General features: G+C 37.6%; 3 protein-coding genes across 3 annotated transcripts; 2 read left to right on the top strand and 1 right to left on the bottom strand.

The window, feature by feature from the left end:
• The first annotated feature begins 3,240 nt into the window (after nt 1–3,240).
• On the top strand, nt 3,241–7,413 carry LOC133874507 (malate synthase, glyoxysomal). Its single transcript, XM_062312344.1, has 4 exons — nt 3,241–3,724; nt 4,556–4,881; nt 5,643–5,973; nt 6,654–7,413. The coding sequence occupies exons 1-4, from the start codon at nt 3,329–3,331 to the stop codon at nt 7,308–7,310; spliced, it is 1,710 nt and encodes a 569-aa protein (XP_062168328.1). The 5' UTR covers nt 3,241–3,328; the 3' UTR covers nt 7,311–7,413.
• Nucleotides 7,414–8,134: 721 nt separating this feature from the next.
• On the bottom strand, nt 8,135–9,687 carry LOC133875111 (uncharacterized). Its single transcript, XM_062313115.1, has 4 exons — nt 9,494–9,687; nt 9,216–9,310; nt 8,948–9,114; nt 8,135–8,815 (listed from the first exon to the last, which is right to left on the bottom strand). The coding sequence occupies exons 1-4, from the start codon at nt 9,685–9,687 to the stop codon at nt 8,135–8,137; spliced, it is 1,137 nt and encodes a 378-aa protein (XP_062169099.1).
• Nucleotides 9,688–20,353: 10,666 nt separating this feature from the next.
• Nucleotides 20,354–21,555, top strand: LOC133875291 (uncharacterized). Its single transcript, XM_062313379.1, has one exon. The coding sequence runs from the start codon at nt 20,472–20,474 to the stop codon at nt 21,345–21,347; it is 876 nt and encodes a 291-aa protein (XP_062169363.1). The 5' UTR covers nt 20,354–20,471; the 3' UTR covers nt 21,348–21,555.
• Nucleotides 21,556–23,880: the final 2,325 nt, after the last annotated feature.

Genomic DNA, 23,880 nt, shown 5'->3' on the forward strand with positions numbered 1-23,880 from the left:
CTGCACTCACGTACATATCGAGATTACCCAGGATCTAAGGGACACGATACCAAACTAGATCGTACGTCCGAAGCTTCATTGATGGCACATCACCCATAAAGAATCGTGCACCTGGGATAAGCAGTCGTGGACCCGAAATATCCGTCCGCCCAAAGCCACTTCTTCATCAACTACCGATTCCCTTATGTACATGGAATCAATTAACTGCTCCTAAAACTCTATAAATACCAAAGACCCTTCAGATATTGAGGTACGCTAATTATTTCCTTAACCTTACTCTGTGCATTCATCCTCAAAACAATACACTTACTTAAGCATCGGAGCGGGATTGTCGGCACCCCCCGACGTAGCTTTTATTTGCAGGTTAGGAGGAAGAAGCACTTCGGCGAATCACTAATCGACACATCACTTACCGGAATCTGTCTCAACACTCCCAAAATTCCACTCAAAATCAACAATCAACAAACAAAACCCATAAATCAACGGAGACGAGAGAGAGATTGAGAGAAAGGATGTTCTTAAAGTCACGTTACCATCTTCATCACACACTGTAAAGTTTCATGGCCAAAGTTTGATCTTGAAAAGAGAAGAAAAAAAATGAATAAAAAAAATAAAGAAAAAATTTAAAATAATATTTGAAAGTTATAAGGAAAGATGAAGGAATCTATTATGCAGTGTATTTGTTTAAGAAAATAAAAAGTTGTTTTGTTTTCTATATTTAGAAAAAATTGTTGGGTATCTGTTGTGAATGCTCTTAGAGAATAAGCACATATAACAAACATAAAAATAAAGACAATAAACACAAAAGATTTACGTGGTTAAGTTTATAACCTATATCCACGTGTTAAAGTTTTAAATGCTACATTTTTCGCTCTTATTCTTGATAATGTTTACAATATCAATAATCTCTATTTATAAGAAAAATACAATTATATGAAAATGTATTGAACGGATCGAAGGAGGAGTTGAACATATGAATAAATGGTGCTTCCAAGACATAAAGTGACAATAATCTTCATTTTCATATACTACATTTTTATTTTTATTCTTGATAATGTTTACCATACTAATAATCTCCATTTAAAGGAAAAAAAGAAAAAGAAAAAAGAAAGTAATAGGTGATTACAATATAAATAAGATAATCAAATAACAAATATTTGATTATAACCACAATTATGTGGCTGAAAATATATTATTACATGCTTGTATGAAAAAGCACAAGATTATTGAGTTTCGTGGTCGCTAAATTTGGCCGGTCATTTAACCGGTATAACCGTATAAGTCCAAGAGATATCCTATGTTTGTTAGTATTTTTGGGGATTTTGTTTTTTGAAAAAAAAAAAAAAAAATGTTTTTGATGTGACAAGTGTTTATTTTCAGTTCACATTTGAGAAAAATGTTTTTTTATTATTATTATTTTATGTATGGTTACATATTTTTTTAAAATACAAAAAAGTGTAAAACTGACTCATTATTATTATTATTATTTTTAAAAGAAAAAGAGAAAAAATGGTCCTCAGTAAAAAAAAAATGAATGGTTGCACGATCATTCCAAATACAAAAATTAATTAGTACATGTTATGTGGGTTTTTTTTATTTTTTATTTTTTTATTTTCTTCTTTCCTTTCTATTTTCGGTTTTTTCTTTTAGTTTTTTTAAGGATTTGGCTTAAGTGCTGCAGTGGTGGTACGTAGTAATAGTGGTAGTAGTGGTGGGCGACAGCGTGGCACTGCTGGTGGCGGCTACACTACTTGGTAGTGGCCGACACTGCTTGGTGAGAGAGGGGAAAAGGAAAGAACTCAGGTCCACAATTTGCCGTCGCACTAAGGATTGGCTGATCTGCAGGGATGATTAGGAGAGGTCGCGACATTCACAGGGGGACGGATGAGCTGCACTGTCAAGAGGAAGGAGAGAGATGAGAGGGAGGAGCTGAAAATTTTGGAGGGAAGGGATTGAAATACGCTAGAATGAGGCTCTTAGTTTCATTTGATTTTTTTTTTTAATTTAATAAAAGCTAGTTAACACCCTTTTTTAATGCAGATTTGTAAGAATAAAAAATTGCTGCCACGTCATCCGAGATGGACCTGAGAAGTACGCGGGATGATGCTATAGAATTACACTTACATAACTCACTATGAATGCTCTTAGTATTGTGTAATGCAATAAACACTTTATTCCTCTAATCTAATAACCTGATGTTATCCATTTTTTGTTTTTGCGGGTAGTCTTATGTATCATACAAATATCTTACAAAAATTTCACAAAGTTAATGTGACAAAGTCTAATAATCATTGGATAATTATTTTTTTTTTAACAATAACTGATTTAATAACTATTAGACCTTGCTACATCAACTTTATTATCCCTTTACATCTAAGTTCCTTAGAGTAATATATGTTTAGTTACAGTTGAAAAAAGAAAGAAAGGATTAATTGGGATTGTTACGATAACATTGGGGAATAAAAATTTAATATATATTCATTTAAATCTTCATCACGGCTTTCTTTGGATCGTTTGCAATGATTATCTGATTCTTCGTCCCAGTCTCTCTGATTCTTCATTCTCGCCTCTCACTGTCTCTCATGCAATGACTCTCTCGTGAATGCCAAGTTTTCATTTTCTCGTCGAATTTTTTCTTGCTTTCTTTCTATCTCTCTATTTTAGACCGAATGCACGATTTACATGTTCACATACAACAATGATGTTCTCCCGGCATTGTAGCACGAGACTTGAAGCCCTACGCGTCCCTCTGTGTCTTTGTTGCCCGACACTTGTCGCTCTCCGATTGGTCCTCTAGCGGGGCCCAATCACAATCCCAGCTTTTGTTGGACCCGCCCACCTTCTCTGCCACGTTTCGTTGTTCCACCAATCCCTTCTCTGCGGTGTTCACCCAACTGTGCCGCACGAGTGTATGCTCTCACACGCGTCGCCTCGCCAACCCTGTAAAACACTAGGTCCTGTCAATCCACATTCGGAACTCAGAGTAGTGAGGGAGGGTGCTGTATAAGAATATCAAGATGCGGTGGTGGAGTTTACGATGATATGTCCAAGCTAAGGTGGATAGGATAATGCTAAGGTCCGCACCTCCCGAGGCAGGCACAACAATCAACACGCACGACCCCCTTTTCCTCGGCCTTCATCTACAATACTTGCGTCACACCTGAGATCATCTTACGCACAAAAAGGCATGCAGTACTCCAAATACAGCCCATAACCGATAACGCTATGCATAGTCATCCACAACTTTGTTTTTTCTCTATATATCTCCAAAGCTTTCCTGGTCATTTTACACTACTACTCACTCCAAAATCACACAAAGAAGAAGAACATGATGGACCTTGGGACATACGGCAATCCCACACCCATGGCCCAGAAGGCTGTCACGGGCGGCTACGATGTGCCTGAAGGAGTGGACATCAGGGGGCGCTATGATGAAGAGTTTGCGAAGATCCTCACCAAGGATGCTCTGCAGTTTGTTGTGGATTTACAGAGGGAGTTTCAAAACCATGTCAAGTATGCATTGGAGTGTCGCAGGGAAGCTAAGAGGAGGTTCAATGAGGGTGCAGTGCCAGGGTTTGATCCTGCCACGAGGTGCGTAAGGGAAGGGGAGTGGACGTGTGCCCCGGTCCCACCGTCTGTTGCTGATCGGAGGGTGGAGATTACGGGACCCGTGGAGAGGAAGATGATCATCAATGCCCTCAACTCTGGTGCTAAAGTTTTCATGGTATGTACGTGTATTAATATTTGTTAATATAGAGTATTAATTTGAGGATCACATACGTACACCCAATAAAATTATATTAATTATTCAAATTTATGGTTATTATTCAATATAGGACTTAATTTAATAATACATGTATCTATTTTAACATTATTAGTATTCATAGGATTCTACTTGGGACAAATTTGTGTTTCACTTTCAACGGCTCCAATTTCAACCAGAAATTCTAAACAATTTTGTTAATTTTATTGCCTAGATGGCTAACAATTCGAGTAGTAAGTATAAGCGAGCTCGTGTCGGTCCTACGCTCCCGAATGGATCGATACACAGAAGCCATCCGTTGGGTGGGATTGGTGGACCTAGGGACGGAGCCAAAAGTTCTTATAGGCAGATATCAAAGGTTGAAAATTTTTTTTGTTAGGGGCAGCAGGCTACATTTTTTTTTTTTATCTTATAATTTTTTTTTTACCTAATTTTTTTTTTCTTTTTTGGATTTGCGCCCCCCCCCCCCCCCCCCCCAAAATCTGTCACTGGGTGGACCATAGGTTATAGGGACTCCCTCACATCTAACCATTCGAGCAGAAAATTACTAAGAATTCAGAAGAAGTGACAATTATAAACTTACCCAACAATCTAAACATAAAATTTTTGGAATCCGTATCTCTTCACTTAACTTACCATTTATAAACTAAACTTAACTTACCATTTATAAACTTAACCATCATAGTAGCATAATATGTAGGAGCCTTAACTTGGTAGAATATCCTTAACACAAAAAAAATTGTACTGTGAAGCAATAGACACTGAGAATTAATTAAGGTGTTATCTCCATAGGCTGATTTTGAAGATGCACTGTCACCAAGTTGGGAGAACCTCATCAGAGGCCAAGTAAACTTGAAGGATGCGGTTGATGGGACTATAAGCTTCCATGACAGGGCCAGGAACAGGGTCTACAAGCTGAATGATCAAACGGCCAAGCTTTTTGTCCGCCCGAGAGGTTGGCACCTACCGGAGGCACACATTCTCATTGATGGCGAACCTGCAACTGGTTGCCTGGTGGACTTTGGCCTCTACTTTTACCACAACTATGCAGCATTCCGCCGGACCCAAGGTGCTGGGTTTGGGCCTTTCTTCTATCTCCCTAAAATGGAGCACTCAAGGTAAAGGCGTTACAATAAGTGTTGAAAGTTGCTGAAACATATCAACTAATTGCAAAGCCAGACCATGCCATACTGAAAATCATGCATATTCCCATTTCAGAACTTCATTCAATTTCAACAATGGAAATCATTCATGTACTTGTTCTAGTGATAACTAAATACAAAGACACAAGTATTTAATACAGCAAAATGCTTTCAACTTCCATTTTTTCCTTTTGTTGTATACATCAGCTTAAAATAGCTCTTCTAGTTGCCGCCTGGTAAATCACAAATTATTCTAAAAGCTTAACAAATGGCGGATAAACTGTAGAGTTGGACAGAGTTTCAGTGTAAAGTTAAACAGAGAATAGGAGTGAGCTGGTTTTATGCCGTTTGCAGATAGAAATTTTAGTGTATAGTGGTGTCTGCTGCATTATGCAGATTTGATCCAGTTTTTGTAAAGCATAACTGGAGACTGGAGGGTGTTGTAGTTCTGAGTTTTGTTGGTAAAAATTTACTCATTCATCTTTAAAAAAAAGACTATAGAGTTAAAGTTCAACTCGAAACTTTGCTATGATACTATATCAAAATCACCCTTTATCGTCAAAGCTCAAGTTGATAGGAAATAATCAATTTAATTATTTAATTTACACTCCTAATATCTATAACTTTGGAAAACAGCTAGCTTAAATAGGAGTAACTAAAAGAAAAACTAGTAGTAACTGTAGCAGTGCCAAATGTGGCCATGTGGAAGAGTGAAACAAGCTCATTCTTATTGGCAGGGAAGCAAAAATATGGAACAGCGTGTTTGAGAGGGCAGAGAAGATGGCCGGGATAGAAAGAGGAAGCATCAGGGGCACTGTTCTAATCGAAACACTTCCAGCTGTCTTTCAAATGGATGAAATCCTGTATGAGCTGAGGGATCACTCTGTGGGTCTGAACTGTGGAAGATGGGATTACATCTTCAGCTATGTCAAGACTTTCCAGGCTCACCCGGATCGCCTACTACCAGACAGGGTTCTTGTCGGCATGACTCAACACTTCATGAAAAGCTATTCTGAACTCCTCATCAGGACCTGCCACAAGCGTGGTGTGCATGCCATGGGCGGCATGGTATGTATTTTCTATATATACTTTGAGAATTTCATGGTTGCGGTTTGTTGAATTATTTGATTGAAAATAAGTTTTTCCTTTATTTGCCTCCATTGAAAAACTAGATTTATTTTATTTTTTTGGTTTTATATGGAATTGTCTTCCAGTAAGTTTAGAATGGCTTAGAATGGCTTTTGGATAGACACATACTAGTGGTGTCGCCCAGTGCATCGTGCTGGCAAGGGCATATTATTTTCGTGTATATTTTTTGACATGTACAACGGCTATACTAACAGTTAATTTTTTGCTTGAATTTTACATAGATAATCATTCTTTCAACAATCAAATTTTAACGTTAATAAACTGCTGTTTCAACAGTCAAATTCTAACATCATAACATTCATAAAGTGTGGTTACACATTTCTTATTTAGAATAATGTTAAGAGTTTGTAATCCATACACTATTGTTCGAACAATATTAATTGTATATTGATAACAAATTTGTTGTGTTTGCTTTGCAAAACTAAATGTATACGTGAGAGAGAAATATTTTTCCAAGAGAGATTCAAATTAGCCTTACTGTCCAGGGCCATTTCATAGAGGTTTCTGCTCTACTTTATTTGATTGGGAAATTCCCACATTTTTATTTCCAGCACGTTTGGTTTGAAAAATAAAGCTTCAATCTTTTACTTCTGGAACAGGCAGCACAAATCCCTATTAGAGATGATCCAGCAGCAAATGAGGCAGCATTGGATCTGGTGAGGAAGGACAAGCTAAGAGAAGTGAAGGCAGGGCATGATGGAACTTGGGCAGCCCACCCTGGACTGATCCCAGCCTGCATGGAAATCTTCACCAACATCATGGGCAATGCACCAAACCAGATCCGAACTGTGAAGCGCGAAGACGCGGCCACACTAACTGAAGAAGACCTCCTGCAAAGGCCTAGAGGAGTGCGCACCATGGAAGGTCTCCGGCTCAATACCCGGGTCGGAATCCAGTATTTGGCAGCGTGGCTTACCGGATCAGGCTCAGTGCCTCTTTACAACCTCATGGAAGATGCTGCAACTGCTGAGATTAGCAGGGTTCAGAACTGGCAATGGTTGAAATATGGAGTGGAATTGGATGGAGATGGGCTTGGGGTGAAAGTGACCAAGGAACTCTTTGGGAGAGTGGTGGAAGAAGAGATGGCTAGGATTGAAGGAGAGGTTGGGAAAGAGAGATTTAAGAAGGGAATGTACAAGGTGGCTTGCAAGATCTTCAGCAGGCAGTGCACAGCCCCAACGCTGGATGATTTTCTGACTCTAGATGCTTATAATCATATTGTCATACATCACCCCAAAAGATCATCCAGGCTTTGAACCCTTTCACTCGATCTCCTTTCGAGTACGTTGTTTGATTTGGTCTTTGTCTTGTCTTGCTACTACCATTACTACTCAATAATAACTCCTTGCCATTTCCTTAGCTGTTTCATGATATACGTTCTTTTCTTTTTTTTTTTCTTTTTTATGAATAAGTAGAAATTGATATTAACAAAAAGAATAGTACTGTACAAACACTGACAAAACCAATTAAACCACAAACAAAACAGAGGAAACCTCTGCAAACTCATCTACCAACTAACAACCTGATTAAACCAAAACATTAACATCAATGTTCATTCCAAACACAAACTAATATTTTCCAGATTCTTCTTAAAACTTTTCTTCCCCGAAACTCTATACCGGACTTCCCAGATGATAGATTTCAATATCTGTTCTTCAGTTTTGATCTGTCCTCCATGCCGAATAGCATTACGAGCCTTCCAAATTTCATAAACGGTGGCACTTAGCACCAACCGACAAAGAACCTCTCTCATGACCTTTGTCTTCCAACTTCGACACCCTTCCTCAAGAATATCCTCCCAATTATTTGGAGGATTTGGTATATTACACCGTTCCATACAAGTTCACCATAAGCGAGAACAAAACCCACAACCAAAAAATAGGTGATTTCTACTCTCTGTACCATTCTGACAAAATACACAAGCAATATCGTCCTTATACCCCCATGCAAGCATTCGATCTCCAGTTGTAAGTCTATTCTTAAACACCAACCAAAGAATAAAAGCCTGCTTATGGATGGAGTAAGAGTGCCAAACCAAAGGCCATCAGTTGACACAGCTTCTCTTAATTCGGAAGTGGTTCTATGTATCTGCACTAACATAAACACTAGAATGGGAGATGGTCCAAACAGGAGAATCAACAATACCCAAGGGCACTTCTGAAAGTTTAGTTTGAATTTCAACAAGATCTTCAGAGCGAGCCAGTCTCCAGCACCATATACCATCCTTTAAGACAGAACTTAATTTGGCCTCCAAATTGCTACAAAAATCATACACAATTATGAAGCCAAACTTCTCCACTAAGGCACCAAAAGGATGCCAATTATCCATCCATAAATGGATATTTTCTCCAGTACCCACCTCAAATCGGATCAAACCTCTAGCTAAATGTCGAAATTTGAGGAGCTTTCTCCAGCACCATGAACCATTTTGAGGGGTAGAAACATTCCAGAAACTCTTCCCCTTTAACAAATAGGCTTGCACCCAAGCCACCCACAAAGAGCCAGACCGAGCAAACATCACCCATATATGTCTCATAATTGCCGAGGTTTTCCAGGACTCCAAGTCTTTCAATCCCAAACCTCCCTCCTTCTTAGGAAAACAATCATCCTTCCAAGCCACTTTTGCCTTTGCATTATCCTCAACCCCACCATTCCAAAGAAAACGGTTAAAAACTTGGCTTATATCCTTGAGAACCTTCTTAGGAAGGATAAAGAAACTCGACCAGTATACTTGGAGACTGAAAAGCACAGAAGACAGCAACTACAACCGACCCGCAAAAGAAAGTTTTTTGGAAGTCCAAGAATTAATCCTGCCTGTAAATCTATCAACAAGAGCCTTACAATCCCCAGCTGATAGCTTTGAGGAAATCAAAGGGATCCCAAGATATCTGACCGGGAGAAGACCTTCATTCATCTGCAGATCTTCAAGCAAGTGTGCCCTCATTCCATCAGAAACTCCAGCACAGAACAGGGAACTTTTAGAGGGGTTTGCCTTCAAACCTGAAATCTGTTCAAACTCCAGCAGTGCATTCTTAATGACAGCAATAGATGACAAATTAGCTTCCAAAAAAATGAGTAAGTCATCCGCAAAACAAAGGTGAGTAAGCCTTAACTTAGAGCACCTAGGATGATACTTGAACAGTTGAACCCCTCCCTTGTACTAGTGTGATCTTCCATAACTTTAGAAAAAACTTCCATGGCAATTACAAACAGGTAAGGGGATAAAAGATTCCCCTGCCTTAACCCTTTAGCATCCCTAAAAAAACCCACCAGAGAACCATTTAAAGAAATGGAGAACCGGGGAGAAGTAATACAAACCTCAATCCATGTAATGAATTTTGAAGGGAAACCAAAACAGGATAAGCAATGTAGGATAAAATCCCAATCCACCGAGTCATAAGCCTTCATTAAATCAACTTTCACAGTGCACCGAGGTTACCCTTCCTTCCGATGATAGTTCTTGACTAATTCTTGAACCAACAAAATGTTTTCTGAGATGCTTATTCCAGGAATGAAAGCTGATTGATTTCTGCCCACTATAAAATCCAACACAGGAAGCATGCGCTTAGATAAAATTTTTGTAATGCATTTGTAAATTACATTACAACAAGCAATCGGCCTAAAGTCCCCCATAGTTGCAGCATTTGTCTTCTTAGGTACTAGGGTAAGAATGATAGCATTTACTTCCTTAAGAAGCTTCCCATAAATTCATGATATACGTAAATTCATGATATACGTTATTGTTTCTTATATTTGTATTAAAAGATTACATTAAGAGATCGAGTTCATTTATGTGTCAAATATACACTACAAAAATACATGAGTTTTGTGACGAGTTTTAGTGGCCTTTCAGGATGTCCGAAAGGTCACTAAACAATAGTGACCTTTGATTAGTGGCCTTTTTAGAAGGTCAGTAATCAAGGAGTCACTAATTCATATTTAGTGACGTGTCAGTAGTTAACACGCCACTAATTAGTGGCATACTGGCATGTCGTTCTGGCACGCCACTAAATAGGAAAATGCTATTTACACTTTTCCCACACAACAATGACACAACAATTCCTCACATGGAGTGGGCTCCACACACTGTGGAACCCACTCCATGTGAGAGACTGTTGTAACATTGTTGTGTGGGAGAAGTGTACCAATCAAGTCTCCACTAAATATATAGTAGTGCGTTGTGTGTTATAGTCGCATCACTTGGTTCTAGGAACTTCTCTCTTTTCGTGAAGCTTCTGCAGAAGCTTTTGTTTATCTCTTGTTTACTCATGGTTGTTTCTCTATGCGAAAGGGGTGCGTAGGATTAGAGTCTCCTCCGAACTATATTCCCAGGTCTTCTGAGAGACCTCCATGATAGCTTTGGCTCGCACAAAATCAGAAGCTAGCAATCTGGCAGGACCGAGTTGTCTCTTTCTCTAGCTTTGCTTCACTTTCTCGGATCTTTGGCTATAAATCAAACATGTTGATGATGTGTGAAGGTGTAGATGAAACCTTCGCACATCAGACATGGTCAATTTCTATATGAAGCATGCTTTGACCCATCAGGTACTCGTTGCATTTTGGGTATTTGGGTTTGGATCTTTGATGCCTCTCTGTCTCTTCGTCTTCCCCAGGCCTCTTTGATTTTCTTGCACTGTTGGGTGATTTTCTTCTCACTTTGCACTGTACTCTCCCTTGGATCTAACTCAGCGGCTCCGTCCTAGCATTTCTCTTCGACCACTTCTGTCGTCAAAATTCCCGGCCTCTCTGGCCACGCAAAGCGAGCTCATAGCCATTGATCTGATCAACAACGAGCTCCGAGGCCTCCTACCGTCGTTCATGGCGTTAATTGCCAAAGCTCTCCGCTTTGTCATTCGAGAACAACAAGCTCACCATTATTCTGTCAGGGTGGTGAGCAAAAGTCGTGACAGAGTGTCAGCAACCTCTTCCTTAGCTTGCGTTGCTTCTCAGCTCTTCGGTGTTCCTGAAAATTTGTTTACAGAAAATTTGTTTATCTGTAAACACATATAATAGGAAGACAAAAAAGAAGAAAGGAAGACAAGAAAAAAGAAATGCGTACTTGTGCAAGAGAGAAGAGAGAAGATAGAAGGAGAAAATGGGGGAAAACTAAAATAAATAGGGGGTGAGTAGAGAAAACCCACAAGTTAGTGGCGTGTCAGTCTCACACGCTACTAATTATTTTAGTGAGGTGTTACTTTTTGACACGTCAATAATTAGTGAGGTGTCAAAAAGTACATTACTGTAGACACGCCACTAAATGCAAAGTTTTTTGTAGTGATATTTCTTTTGGAAAATGATAAATGTACATCACATGTACAACAAAGGTACAACATCCCTCTTATATGGGGTGGGTCCCACACACTGTGGGACCCACCCCTTTCATCATGTACAACAAGGATATAACACCCCTCTCATATGGGATAGGTCTCACACACTGTGGGACCCATCCCATATAAAAGGGGTATTGTACCCTTGTTGTACATGTGATGTACGGGAATCACCTCTCATTTCTTTTACATCATCTCATCCAAACATACAAGAACAGCTCCAACAAATCCAGATAATCATGCAGAACAAACCCAAACTTCAGCACAAGATAAGCACAACCATGAATCAGTCAAAGAGAAGAATAAAGCAAATTCGAATCTCTCCTGATAAGCTGTTGTATTGTTTATATCTTTGTAAAGGAGTTTAAAAAGTTAAATTAATAATCCGTACAAGATTATCTTATAACAGGTGTCACAAAACCCAGCATTTGTGTCCAATTTAAGCCAAGACCAGATTATTCAAAGCAGTGATCCATAATTGTCCTTGTCTCAAATTTAATAATGCCAATTGGGGATTTTAATTAATTAATTGCTTTCATGTGTTGAAATACCATTGGCTGGACAAGCTGAAATCAGGGAAGATGTTCCAACATTTCCGGTTAACTTTTGGCTAAATATAGACTTAAACCTTCTACTATTATCAAGAGACCAATTTGTCCACGTTTTTTAAATGTGAAGGGCATATAAAGAACAATATAGTTATAGACTTTTGATATTGATATTGAAGACCCGGACTCGGAATGGGATTCCTACAATTTGTTATCTAAATTGTTAGTAATCAAGCCATCAAATATAAAAGAATCTTTATGAAATTTATGCATGTGATCCACATGTTTGGACAAATAGACAAACAGCCCAAAATTTATGTGGATAAGTGTTCGTTATTAATCCTCTCACATTTGTTTCGACAAGTAGACCCCATGGTAATGCATGAATGCTGACATACCCATAGTAATGCATGCCTTTTTTATTACTATTTTATTCCTGAATGCATGGCTTACCTAGTGATATTGACAATTATCAAACTAAATTAATTTAGGAGCCAACTCAAAAGTTGGAGAGAAAAATGATCCATATATAGGCCTTGAAGTATAGTTTTTTTTTTATATCAAATCACTTTCTAATATTTACATTTTATTGATTTACTCTCATAAAGTTTTATTTGTTATCAAATAGATTGCTTTATCCGTTTATTTTTTATTTTTTTGAAGTGACTTCATTTGCTTTTTGTTAAATTTCTAAATGTGTTGTTGCGCTATGCCCAATTAAAATGATACACGTGTCTCATTTAATAAAAAATATAAAAAAGAAAAAGGAAAAATTTATTAAAATGTATATATATATATATATATATATATATATATATATATATATATATATATATATATATAAGTGGGGGAGGCCAGCACGACCACTCCTACCTTTGGTTTTTATATATTTAATAATTAAAAAAAAAAAAAAGAAAAAAAAAAAAAAGACGTCTCACTTTTTGATTAAATATGACAAGACAATATAATAATTAAAATATAACAAAAAATTGACGGAATAATCTATTTAATAACAATTACAATTTTAAACAGTAAATTCAGAAAAATTTGGTAAAATAAAGGAGCTCGAAACATATTCATTCCCCAGAGTTGTTGTCATAATCAAAAAGTTCGATCTCGCTTATAGAGTGCCAGATGGACGGTAGAGATGCAAGCCACAACAAAGATTTCTTACGAGATAAGCTTTATTAAATTACACATTACATACTCTGCCCACCATTATCGATCTCATGACATGAAGGATATTTAAGTAATGCAAATCATTAAAGCGTCAGATAGCAATGGTACTTTGGTAATTACGCGTGGCGATAGACGAAAGCCCTGTAATTATATTATAGCTAGTTATGAAAAAAATTATATTTATCATTCAAATTGACATCCCATTTAGGGGTGGACATCGGTTCAGTAGGCGGTTAATTTGGTCGGTTAACAGACTTTTGTCGGAATGCTGTCGGTGAATTTATTTCGGTTAAGCGGTCGGTTAAACGATTAATAGGCGGTTGGTTAAGTCGGTAAAGCGGTTAATAGGCGGTCGGTTAAGTCGGTAAAGTAGTTAATTTGTGGTCGGTTAAATCGGTTAATATTCGGCTAACATAGGTAATGAAATGACGTCGTTTTGATTTTTTTAAAGGAAAAAAATAGGATCAAACGTTTCGTTTTTACTAAAACGACGTCGTTTCGTTTTATGTCGGTTCGGTTAATCGGTTCAAAATCAAAGGCAGTTTGGTTCGGCTCGGTTACTGCTTAAAAGGCGACTCGGCTCGGCTCGGCTCGGTTACCAAACCAACTTTCGGAATAAAATTTTGTACCGACTACCGAACCGAAAATTAGTCGGCAAGCGGATAATTTGCCCACCCCTAAGCTCATTTACAAAAATCCTTAATTTATAACATTATGTCGTTCAGTGAAATATATATATATAAAACATTCCCATTTTGGATGTTCAAATTTAATTTGTAGTACGTAATAGACATCCAAAAATAATAACAATAATAATTAAAAAAAAAATGATTAACACTGTCACATCAACAAGATAAATTAATAGTGAAAAAATGTAATTTCTAACCTTATTCATTAATCAATAAATGATTAACAAAATGATGCTCCTAAGTCCTAAGTTGTTGTCTTACCGGAAGACATGGCACTAAATGGGCAGTACAGATCCACCTGCTTGGATACGTAGATGACTGGGTGGAAGGCCTTTAATCGGGTCATACCCCTGTTCTTCATTGGTTTGGTCTTTAGTCCAACTTGTTTGGACAATTTCTTGACTTTTTCTAAGGTTGATAGGGCCGGGACATTTTTTATTCTTTTAGAATTGGAAAAATACTCATTCCCTCCTTCCTGTGATAGGCACAACTGTATCAAATTTGGGTTATTGTTGGGGTATCCCACCCTTCTGTTTTCATTGCTTGTAACATACTCTTGTTGAATGAAAGTGGTATTTAAAAAAAAAAAAAAAAAACAAATGACACAAATTAAGATGGTCGGTCTTGTCCTCCTATTGGCAATTCAAAGAAGCCATGATCAACTTTCATTTGACATATATATGTGTCAGTACTAAAGAAGAACCTACCATCATTCAACGTACAGCAGCTCTCCAGCATTTTAATCAAGTGGATTTAGCCTCCGGAATCAATATATTGCAGAGAAGTGAGAAGTCAGTTCATGAATGCAGATTTGGGAAATAGAATGATGCAGACTGGATGGTCCTGGGATTGGATGGACCGACCAATAATATATAGACGATTCAGCATGTACGTAACTATCAATGATATACCTAAATTTAGAAACTCTAAGATATATACATTATTGTCCTGGCCTGCAGCCATGTCTTTTCTCTCGACTCCCCACAAAGTCTTCCACAATCTGCCAACCAATACAGGTCGATGGGGTAGACATGCTACACGTCGACAGACAGGATAACGTTGCCGCATGGAGGGATATTATTATTGAAGGGGTTTTTGGTTTTTCAAACTCTGCTTGGGGTTGGGGGTGGCCGCAACTCTTGAAAAATGTTGGTTTCTTTTTTTAAATAAAGCGTGTGTGGAGAAGTCTTTTATATCATGAAACTAATAATAATAATAATATATAAGAAGAAAGAGAAGATGATGCTTGATATATATATATATATATATATATATATATATATATATATATATATATATAGTTGTAGTTGAACATTGAACAAAAGATAATAATATTAACATGTTATAATACTACAATAAATTATCATTTATTCTAAAAAAAAAATTTAGTAAATAATGAAATATTTAACTATTTTCTATAATTTTATTTAATTTTTTTAACTGTGGATATCAAATACAAATAACTTTATGTCAAAATGCAATCATCATACAATAAAAGAGAGCTTCCGTATGCATAATCCAAAAAAGTTACAGTGGAGTTCCGATACTGGTAATTAGGGGTGATCAGATACCCGCAAACCCGCCCCAACCCACATGACCCGCCCTGCCCCGCAAAAAACCTAAAATTCTAAAAACCCTACCCAGCCCTTCGTCATTTCTAGTTTCTTCTTCTTCTCCCTTTTCTCCTTCACCCCCTTCTGCCATTTGTCTTCTTCCTTCCATTTATGAGGAAGACTAGAAGACACCTTTTACCTTAAGTTCTTCATCTTCTATTTTCTTCCCCAACGCCGCACAGCGCAACGGCCTCTATCAATTGTTCTCATCTTCGCTGGCTCCGCCGGTCCTGTGGCCTGTGGCCTGTGGGGACGTCATGAACATGCGATTTCAAGACTGGGAAGATCGGCTTCAAGACCTTCGGTTGTGGCTCCGCGATTGCATCCCCGTCCATAGGTTGGTGTTTCTCTCATTCTTTGGCCTTTGTTGCTATCATTTCTTTATGAATACGGCTTGAATCTAGGTATTGAATATGGGTATTGAATCTTTGCTAGCATTCTAGGTATTGAATCTGGCTTTGATTTGATTTTTCTCATGTTTTGGCTTGCCCCGGGGATACCCGCAAACCCCGCATCCCCTGCCCCGCGTCACCCACCCCCGCACCACCCCCGTCCCACACGAATGTCACTGGTTTTATGCGGTTTACAGGGGTGAATTTGTGAACCCGCACACCTGTGGGGCGAGGCCAAAAAAGGGGCATCCCCGCCCCATGCTCAGCCCTACTGGTAATATTGACTTAGATCCGAGTGAATTTAAATCATTTAAGTTACATTAATTCTAACATTTCTTCTCACATTTATTAAAGTTCTTTCTAAATAAGTGAGGTAACTCATAAAATAAAATGGTAAATTTTATATATATATTGAATTCGAACACAAAATCTCTACTTTAATTTGATTCAAAGTAGAAAAATAGAAACACATAAATTACGTGTGGATATCACTTTAATCATTTAATCATTTGATTGTAAAGTTAATCATTTAATTATATTTTAATAATCTCCTTCACGTCTGGGCTTGAACTTCATTTTAATATGAGTTTCAATACGTGAAATGTTTAATTAAAATGAATGTAAATGACGGAGGAATAGACAAATTTATTTATTTAATCACCATTTCTGTTAAAAGCTTAAGCCGATAGGAATAAGCAAATTTATTCATTTAATCATTACTTTAACACTCCCCCTCACATATGGACTCAAACTCTCTTTTATTAGGTGGGGTCTAACACGTCAAATATTTTTATTGAAATGAGGAGTGAACGGATGGAGTCACAGTTCGAACTTATAATCCATACTCTGATACCATATTAAAATACAATTTATCTCAAAAGCTGATAAGCGATAATTTAAGAGGCCGTATTTCCATACCCAAAATCTCTATTTTGATACAATGTAAAGAAAAATAGAAGCACATAAATTATTACGTGGTTTGGCCATACATCCAAATGTGAAACTAGTTCATCTTTTTTTTAAAAATAAGATAAAATAAATCCCTTAATTTATGGCAAAACATTTCCATCCTTATTAATTATCTCATGGCAGGTGTGTTCTCTTAGACAACCTTTATTTGCTATAAGGGGAAATTTTATGTATTTTTTGCAGCAACTTTTTTCTCTATTCTCTCTCCTCCCCTAATATTCCTTTTGTGTAAACCGACTTGGGAGGGAGGTTGCTTGCTTCCCTCCCCACCCATTCCTGTACCGTCTCACCCTGTAATCACTACCTCTTATGAGGTATACTCCCCACCCACCCACCTACTGCATCAAAGGTTTTGGAAAGGAAGCCAAAAACTTTTTTTCCAACCCTTTCCTGAACCCTCTGCTTCTTTTGAGGAGTCTATCCTGCTAGAACTTTTTCTGGTACAATCTATGTTTTTTCACTACCCTGTTTCTACACAATAGATGCTACCAGTTTGCTCCATCTTCATCCACCAAGCGTTTTGTAATTTTTGGATAGATTGTAAGTTTGATATCTTTGGATTCAGATCTACGCCCCTCTATTCATCTTTGCATGACACGCTCCTTATCAATGGATTCGCCCGCGTCCCCTGCATCCACCGATGGTTGTTGCACTTCCATCCTCCTCCCATGCACCTACACGTGGCCCACACGCGCTTGGGGGAGTTTCTCTCTTTCCAGCGTGTGGTTGCTCCGCACGCCTCCCCTACCTTCCTCCGTCACAACTTTCGGTGGGTCTAGTCGGCGCCGTCATTTTCCGCTGATGAGAGGCCACCACTTGGCCGTGCGTGGTTCTCACGCGCCGTCAGTACCGGTTCCCACTCCATCTTCCTCTACTGCTTCTGTTTCTCTGTTGTTTATGTTTTTTGTTTATGTGTTTGTTTTTGGGTTTTTCTGTTGTAACTTCTCATTGTTTTTTTTTGTTTTGGTGTTTGAGTCCTTGTGATCCTTTATACATCTCAAATTACCTTTACTGGTGACCCCGATTTTTTGACATCCGTGCCACAAACTAATGGGCTCGCATCTTTGGTTGGAAGCATTGCCCTGCGTACTTTCGTTCTTAGTTTAATTTTTGGGTTGCCCAACTTTTTACTGTGTAATTTTTTTCTTTGCTGTAATTTTGTTTTATGTATTAAAAAAAAAAAACCCTTTATTTGCTGTCAGTCTCATCACTCATGAAAGTTTTGGCCGAAAGGTCAAAGATGAAAAGTTTGCGTTTGCCAATTGCCAGAATTATTCGTACAGATCGTCTCAATATCAAAGACTTGCCTACAAAATAGAGGCTCTCGGTTCCCAGACGGCCAGACACCACCAAGTGCCCACGACACCTGTGCAGAGATCTAGAAGTCCCAGTTCGGCGTCACAGTATATAGTAATGACGACATAATCTGGCGCTATCCTATTGGCTGGCTTGTACCAAGAAAATCTAAGCCGGGCCCTCCTGTGTTGGAATTTTTTTTTTTTTTTTTGAGATACCTGTGTTGGAAATCTAACCTGACGCCCCGACCGGGAAATTTTGATTTCTTTTCATTTAGGTATAAATAATTGGCTTTTCACACCGTATAAAAATATAAAAAGATAATTATATTTTTATTTTATAATTAAATAGAGAGAATATTGTTCACCGGACCAGACCGGTGCACAACTCATTTTGATGGGGTTGGAGTGTATTATTGGGTTTGTTTGGCAAAGAACAGAACAGAACAGAGTAGTGAGTTGTTAGTTTTGAAATTAGTAAAAAGTGATGATGTGATATAAAATAAAAAGAATTTGTATAAAAAAGTGAAAAAATTTTGTATTGTAGTGAATTTTTTTATTTGAATAGTAATAAAAAATTATTGATGTGATATAAAAAGTGAAAAAAGTAAGAATGTTTTGATGTGAATTGTTGTTGGAAAAAATAAAAAAGTAAAAAAAAGTACAATGAATAGTGCCAAGCAGTACTATCCTATTACGTAACCATGCTTGTCAAACAAGGCCATTATATCGTTAAAAGTTTATTTTATTATATTTATTGGTGTAAATGATGTCATGATGATATATTTATGTATCGTCTACATTTTTAGATATAATAAAATCAAATATTAATTATAATTTTCTTTTTCTTTTTTAAATGAAAATGATTTTATTTCCATTTGGACATAGATCAAGCACATGTTCTTTATTCTCCTAATACCATGATGTTCACGATTTTTTTTTTTTTTTTTTTTTAATTTTTTAATTTTTATGGGTAATCTTACCTACCAAATAAATATCTCATAAAAATTTTACAAAGTTGATGTGACAAAGTCTAATAATCTTTGGATATTTTCTTTTTAACAATAGCTGATTCAATGGCTATTAGATCTTGCTACATCAACTTTACTATAAATTTGTAATTAAGAATATTTATGTAGTATATAGTTTTACTCTTTTTTTACATCTAAGTTACTTAGAGTAATGAATATTCGTTCATGAAGGCTTTCTTTGGATCGTTTGCAATGACTATCTGATTCTTCGTTTCGATCTCTCTTATTCTTCATTCACGCCTCTCACTGGCTCTTATGCAATGGCTCTTTTGTGAATGCCGAATTTTCATTTTCCCGTCAAATTTTTTCTTGCTTTCTTTCTATCTCTCTATTTAGAGCGAAAGCATGATTTACATGTTCACATACAACAATAATGTTCTCCCAACATTGTAGCTCAAGTTGCCATACATGTTCACATTTATAATGATTGATCTTTCGTATTGAAAAATGGATTGTATAAGGGAAGTTAAAAAAAAAATAAAAATAAAGAAAAAACAAATAGTAATATTTTAATAGTATAATAAAAGATAAGAAAAGCTATTCTAGATTATATTTGAATTAAAGAAGAAAAAAAAAAGTATTTTGATTTATTAAATTTTTTTTTTAAAAAAAAGAAAATCTAAAAAGAAAAGTTATTTAAAGTGCTCTATCAGCAAATACATACCCTCCATAAAAAAATCCCTCATGATTACAATAGTTCAAACCACAATTCTAACAAAAAATAAATATCCCGTTCCTTTATACCAGGCAAAGGTCACTTCTCGAAAACGCCCATTACCATTCAGGGGCATGCTCCAAAATAGTTTCCAGAACCCAAGGCTAATTCTGTACAACCTCTAGTTGTTTTCCTTTCCCCAATCACGGGGACAAGAGAAAAATGGTCTCCCTCTCCAGTCTCCACCAATCCAACGTCACAACAACAACAAAAAAGAAAATCAAATCGCTATCAACCGTCCATTTGGCGCACTTTTCCTACCAATAATAGAAACCTCATAAACGCATGGCCCCTCTTTCCTATCCACATCCCATTGGCCCACGTTCCTCCTTCTGGAACTCAAACTCAAACCCTCGAAGCTAAGAATCCAACACATTGCACGAGACTCGAAGCCCTACGTGTCCCTCTGTGTCTTTATTGCCCGACACTTCTCGCTCTCCAATTGGTCCTCTAGCGGGGCCCAATCACAATCCCAGCTTTTGTTGGACCCGCCCACCTTCTCTGCCACGTTTCGTTGTTCCACCAATCCCTTCTCTGCGGTGTTCACCCAACTGTGCCGCACGTGTATACTCTCACACGCGTCGCCTCGCCATACCCTATAAAATACTAGGTCCTGTCAAGCCACAGATGGTGCGTTCTGTCACGAACTCAGAGCAGTGATGGATGGGAGAGGAGGGTGCTGTATAGGAATATCGAGATGCGGTGGTGGAGTTTACGATATGTCCAAGGTGGATAGGATAATGCTAAGGTTCAGGCCGATCGCCCCGAAGCCGGTCGCCGGAGGATCAGATTCTGGAGGTCCCACGCCGGAGAAAACTGACGTGGGCGTCAAAAGTGGGAGAGGAAAGAGAAGGTATGTGAGAGATAATAGCAATAACAATATTGTTAACAGCAAGCGGTCCAATAGGAAAAGAAAGGCTTCGCCGGAAGAGAAGGTGGTGACTCTGCCACTACTGCCGGAGGCGCCGGACCGAAAGGACTCGCCGGAGAGGGGTTCTCCGGGGGAGAGCCGTGAGAAGACGGTTGAGATGGGAGAAGAACTGAACGTGTCGATGCGGCTGAGCTTTGATGGGAAGTCAGATCGGAAACTGGTGATGCCGGCGCCGGGGGTGTGGGTGGTGGGGTCCTGCGTGATAGTGGAATGTGTGATGGACACGTGGGTGGATGGGGATGGGCTGGGGCGTACAGACGAGGAGAGGAGTACGGCTCTGAGGAGGGACACGTGTCCCGGGTTCGTATCCGACGGTTCGGGGAGGGTGACGTGGACGAATGAGGCCTACAGGAGGATGGTGGACCAGGGGGACCATGATGGAAATCAGGATCGCCTGACGGTGTGGTTGGTGATGAAGGAGGAGACTACTGTGCCGAGTCTGATCACCTACTCGGCTTTCACGTGCAGGGTGAGGCTGGTCCGGTACGATACGAGTGGGAAGGAGCGGAGCTCTCTGACGCTGCCTTGCGACGTGTGGAGAATGGACGGTGGTGGGTTTGCATGGAGGTTGGACGTCGAGGCTGCTCTCTGTCTCGGTCGGTAAAAAGCCATTGATCACTGTGATCTCCGGTTGACAGAGCACGCATAACAACTAAAGCTTTTTTTTTTTGGTACCTTCGTAATTGTGAATATTTTTGGGCTTTTGATGTACGTCTGCTTTTGAACTTTTTCCACTGTTCTTCCACGTTCTCACGTACCCTTCTACGTTGGTTTGATCATGTATATATCATTTGTTGTTCGTTGAGTGTGAATATCTTTTGGCCCGTTGATCTACTTTGCTTTTTGCCTTCTTTCTACTGTTTTTCCACGTTCTAATGCCTCCAATGTTTTACTTGTTCTTTCGCAAGTACTGTGAATGCTTGAATATTTTGGTGCCATTGATGTGCGTTTGCTTTTATAGCCTTTTCTACTGTTTTTTCACGTTCTCGACGAGTGTTCCCATTTGTATATAATTTTTATATATTACCTTCGACCTGTGTTTGTTTACTCGTTACACACACTAGAAATAGGTTGCCTACATACTATTATATATATGTATATATGGACTGGTTGAGCTGCAGATAGGGGCCTGATTACTCAATTAATACTCTGTTACGTATGGTATAGATTGGGGACATTCTAGTCACAGCAAATTTAAAGAACGGTGAGCATTTTGCTATAGGGTACCTACTACAACTCTACAAGGACCTAATTTATGTGCAAATAGGAAAGAGGAGGGGCTAAGCAGCAAGATGCTTAAAGAAAGACTTTGATTGGGTTCTGTTCTGAGACCGGGAATTTGGAAAGGTCGCAGGAGGGTGAGAGAATCTAGTTGGGTACGAAAAGCAGGATATTTTTATTTCTTTTTTGAGGTGATTTTCCCGGATATTAGACAGGTGGATAAGAAGAGTTGGTTGAGAGTAACTTCATAATAATGTGAGAGATCTTTGTATAATCTTTCTGTCAGACGGTGACATCGCTTTTTAACTCTGTTTCTTCTTCAACTCTTCTAATTGCGCCACGTCGCAGCTTCAGCACCGTTCTCTCTTTTTCCCAGTTCCCCCTTTATTCCAGTGTGATATCTATATATATGATGATTGGCATTATCCACGGATAATGTGATAGTTTTAATTAATTATTAAATCTTGTTAAAAAAATAAAAAATAAGAGTAGGTTATGAGGGTCACATAAAATTATATATTAACATTGTTATATAATTGTAAAATAAAAATGTGATTTATAATATTTTTTATTTTATACAATTTTTTAGTAATGCTATAAACTAATTTTATAAAATAGTGCGAAATGGAAAATCATAAAAAAAAAAAAAAAGTCAAAAATTATGATATTTAGAATATCGTTAGTAATTAAAGTATTGAAAAATTAGTGAAGTGGATGAGTTGTGATGACAGCATCTCAATAAGTGCTTACACACCAACTTTTACCCCTTTAATGGGCGGCTTTTGAGAGAATTTCTCCTGATATATTCGTTCTTTTTTTTTGTCTCACTAATTATTCACGAATATTCATCTTTATTGTTGATTTTGAAAGTCAAGTACATATGTACTTATGTTTACGAATAAAGAATGAAAGAGATGAGGATCTATCAATATGAAAGGATGGCCGATAATTTTTTAACCCTATTTGTAAATTTGATAAGAATGAGACACAAAATTAACGAATTAAAGTTGGGTGAGTTTACATGTTTTGATTAAATATATTAAGTTTTGATTGACCAATATAATTTTATAGTCATGTTTTGAAACGATCCGAACTTAAAATGAGATCACAAATTGTCACCTTTAGATGAAAGTTTTTGTGGTGTGTTTTTAAAAATATTAAAAAATAGTAATGCGATTTAGTAGACTGTTATACAACTACTATAAAACTTGATGACGTGGCAACAAAAATCAGCCATTGGATCAGCAGTTGTAAAGAAAAAAAAAAAAAGAGTTGATTTTCTAAACTACGTCGCCCCAATTATATATCAGTCTACTAAATAGTATTATACTTTTAAAAAAATCTTGTACATTCAGTGACTAATCAGTGCAGTAATTTGACACCTCTCGCCTCTGGCTCTTCGCTTTGGTGTGTGCGCGCGCACGTTCGCTTGTGGATTTGGTGAGCTGTGGTATTTGAAATTGAAATAGATGGAAATTGTTGTAACCAATATATAAATGGAGGAATGCTACGTACTAATCTCTTATCACACTCTTATACTATTCGGTTGATGTGACAGTGCCTATCAGTATTTAGATGAGTCTGTATTAAAAATAAAAAATAAAAATGTTAAGGGTTAATGGATACCACTACGTCAATTTATTGATATGAGAATGAGATAAAAATGTGAGATGGAGATTTTTACTGAGTAATTTAATTTTACTTAAGAATAAGTTCTAGCAGCACTTGCTAAACAATATGCTCTTGCATTGCTTGTGCAATCATATATGAATAAATTAATTTAAAATTTTGAGTTGAATATCAACTTGTTAACAATTGAACATAATTTTGAAGTATGTATATATAATAGTATCCATAAATCATAAAATGTCGGTTGGGATATATGCTTAAATTAAATGGTAAGAATAAGGACAAAC

The sequence above is a fragment of the Alnus glutinosa genome, chromosome 8 (assembly GCF_958979055.1).
Source record: "Alnus glutinosa chromosome 8, dhAlnGlut1.1, whole genome shotgun sequence".
NCBI classification, from domain to species: domain Eukaryota; kingdom Viridiplantae; phylum Streptophyta; class Magnoliopsida; order Fagales; family Betulaceae; genus Alnus; species Alnus glutinosa.

Bases quoted from the DNA above. Each gene is read 5' to 3' on its own strand.
- LOC133874507 (XM_062312344.1), top strand. From the start codon at position 3,329: ATGATGGACCTTGGGACATACGGCAATCCCACACCCATGGCCCAGAAG. The intron at 3,725-4,555 runs GTATGTACGTGT...TTATCTCCATAG, and splicing joins CTGGTGCTAAAGTTTTCATG to GCTGATTTTGAAGATGCACT. The intron at 4,882-5,642 runs GTAAAGGCGTTA...TCTTATTGGCAG, and splicing joins CCTAAAATGGAGCACTCAAG to GGAAGCAAAAATATGGAACA.
- LOC133875291 (XM_062313379.1), top strand. From the start codon at position 20,472: ATGGATGGGAGAGGAGGGTGCTGTATAGGAATATCGAGATGCGGTGGT.
- LOC133875111 (XM_062313115.1), bottom strand. From the start codon at position 9,687: ATGGGGGACTTTAGGCCGATTGCTTGTTGTAATGTAATTTACAAATGC. The intron at 9,115-9,215 runs GTACAAGGGAGG...TTTTTTTGGAAG, and splicing joins AGTTATGGAAGATCACACTA to CTAATTTGTCATCTATTGCT. The intron at 8,816-8,947 runs GTCAGATATCTT...GGTCGGTTGTAG, and splicing joins TGAATGAAGGTCTTCTCCCG to TTGCTGTCTTCTGTGCTTTT.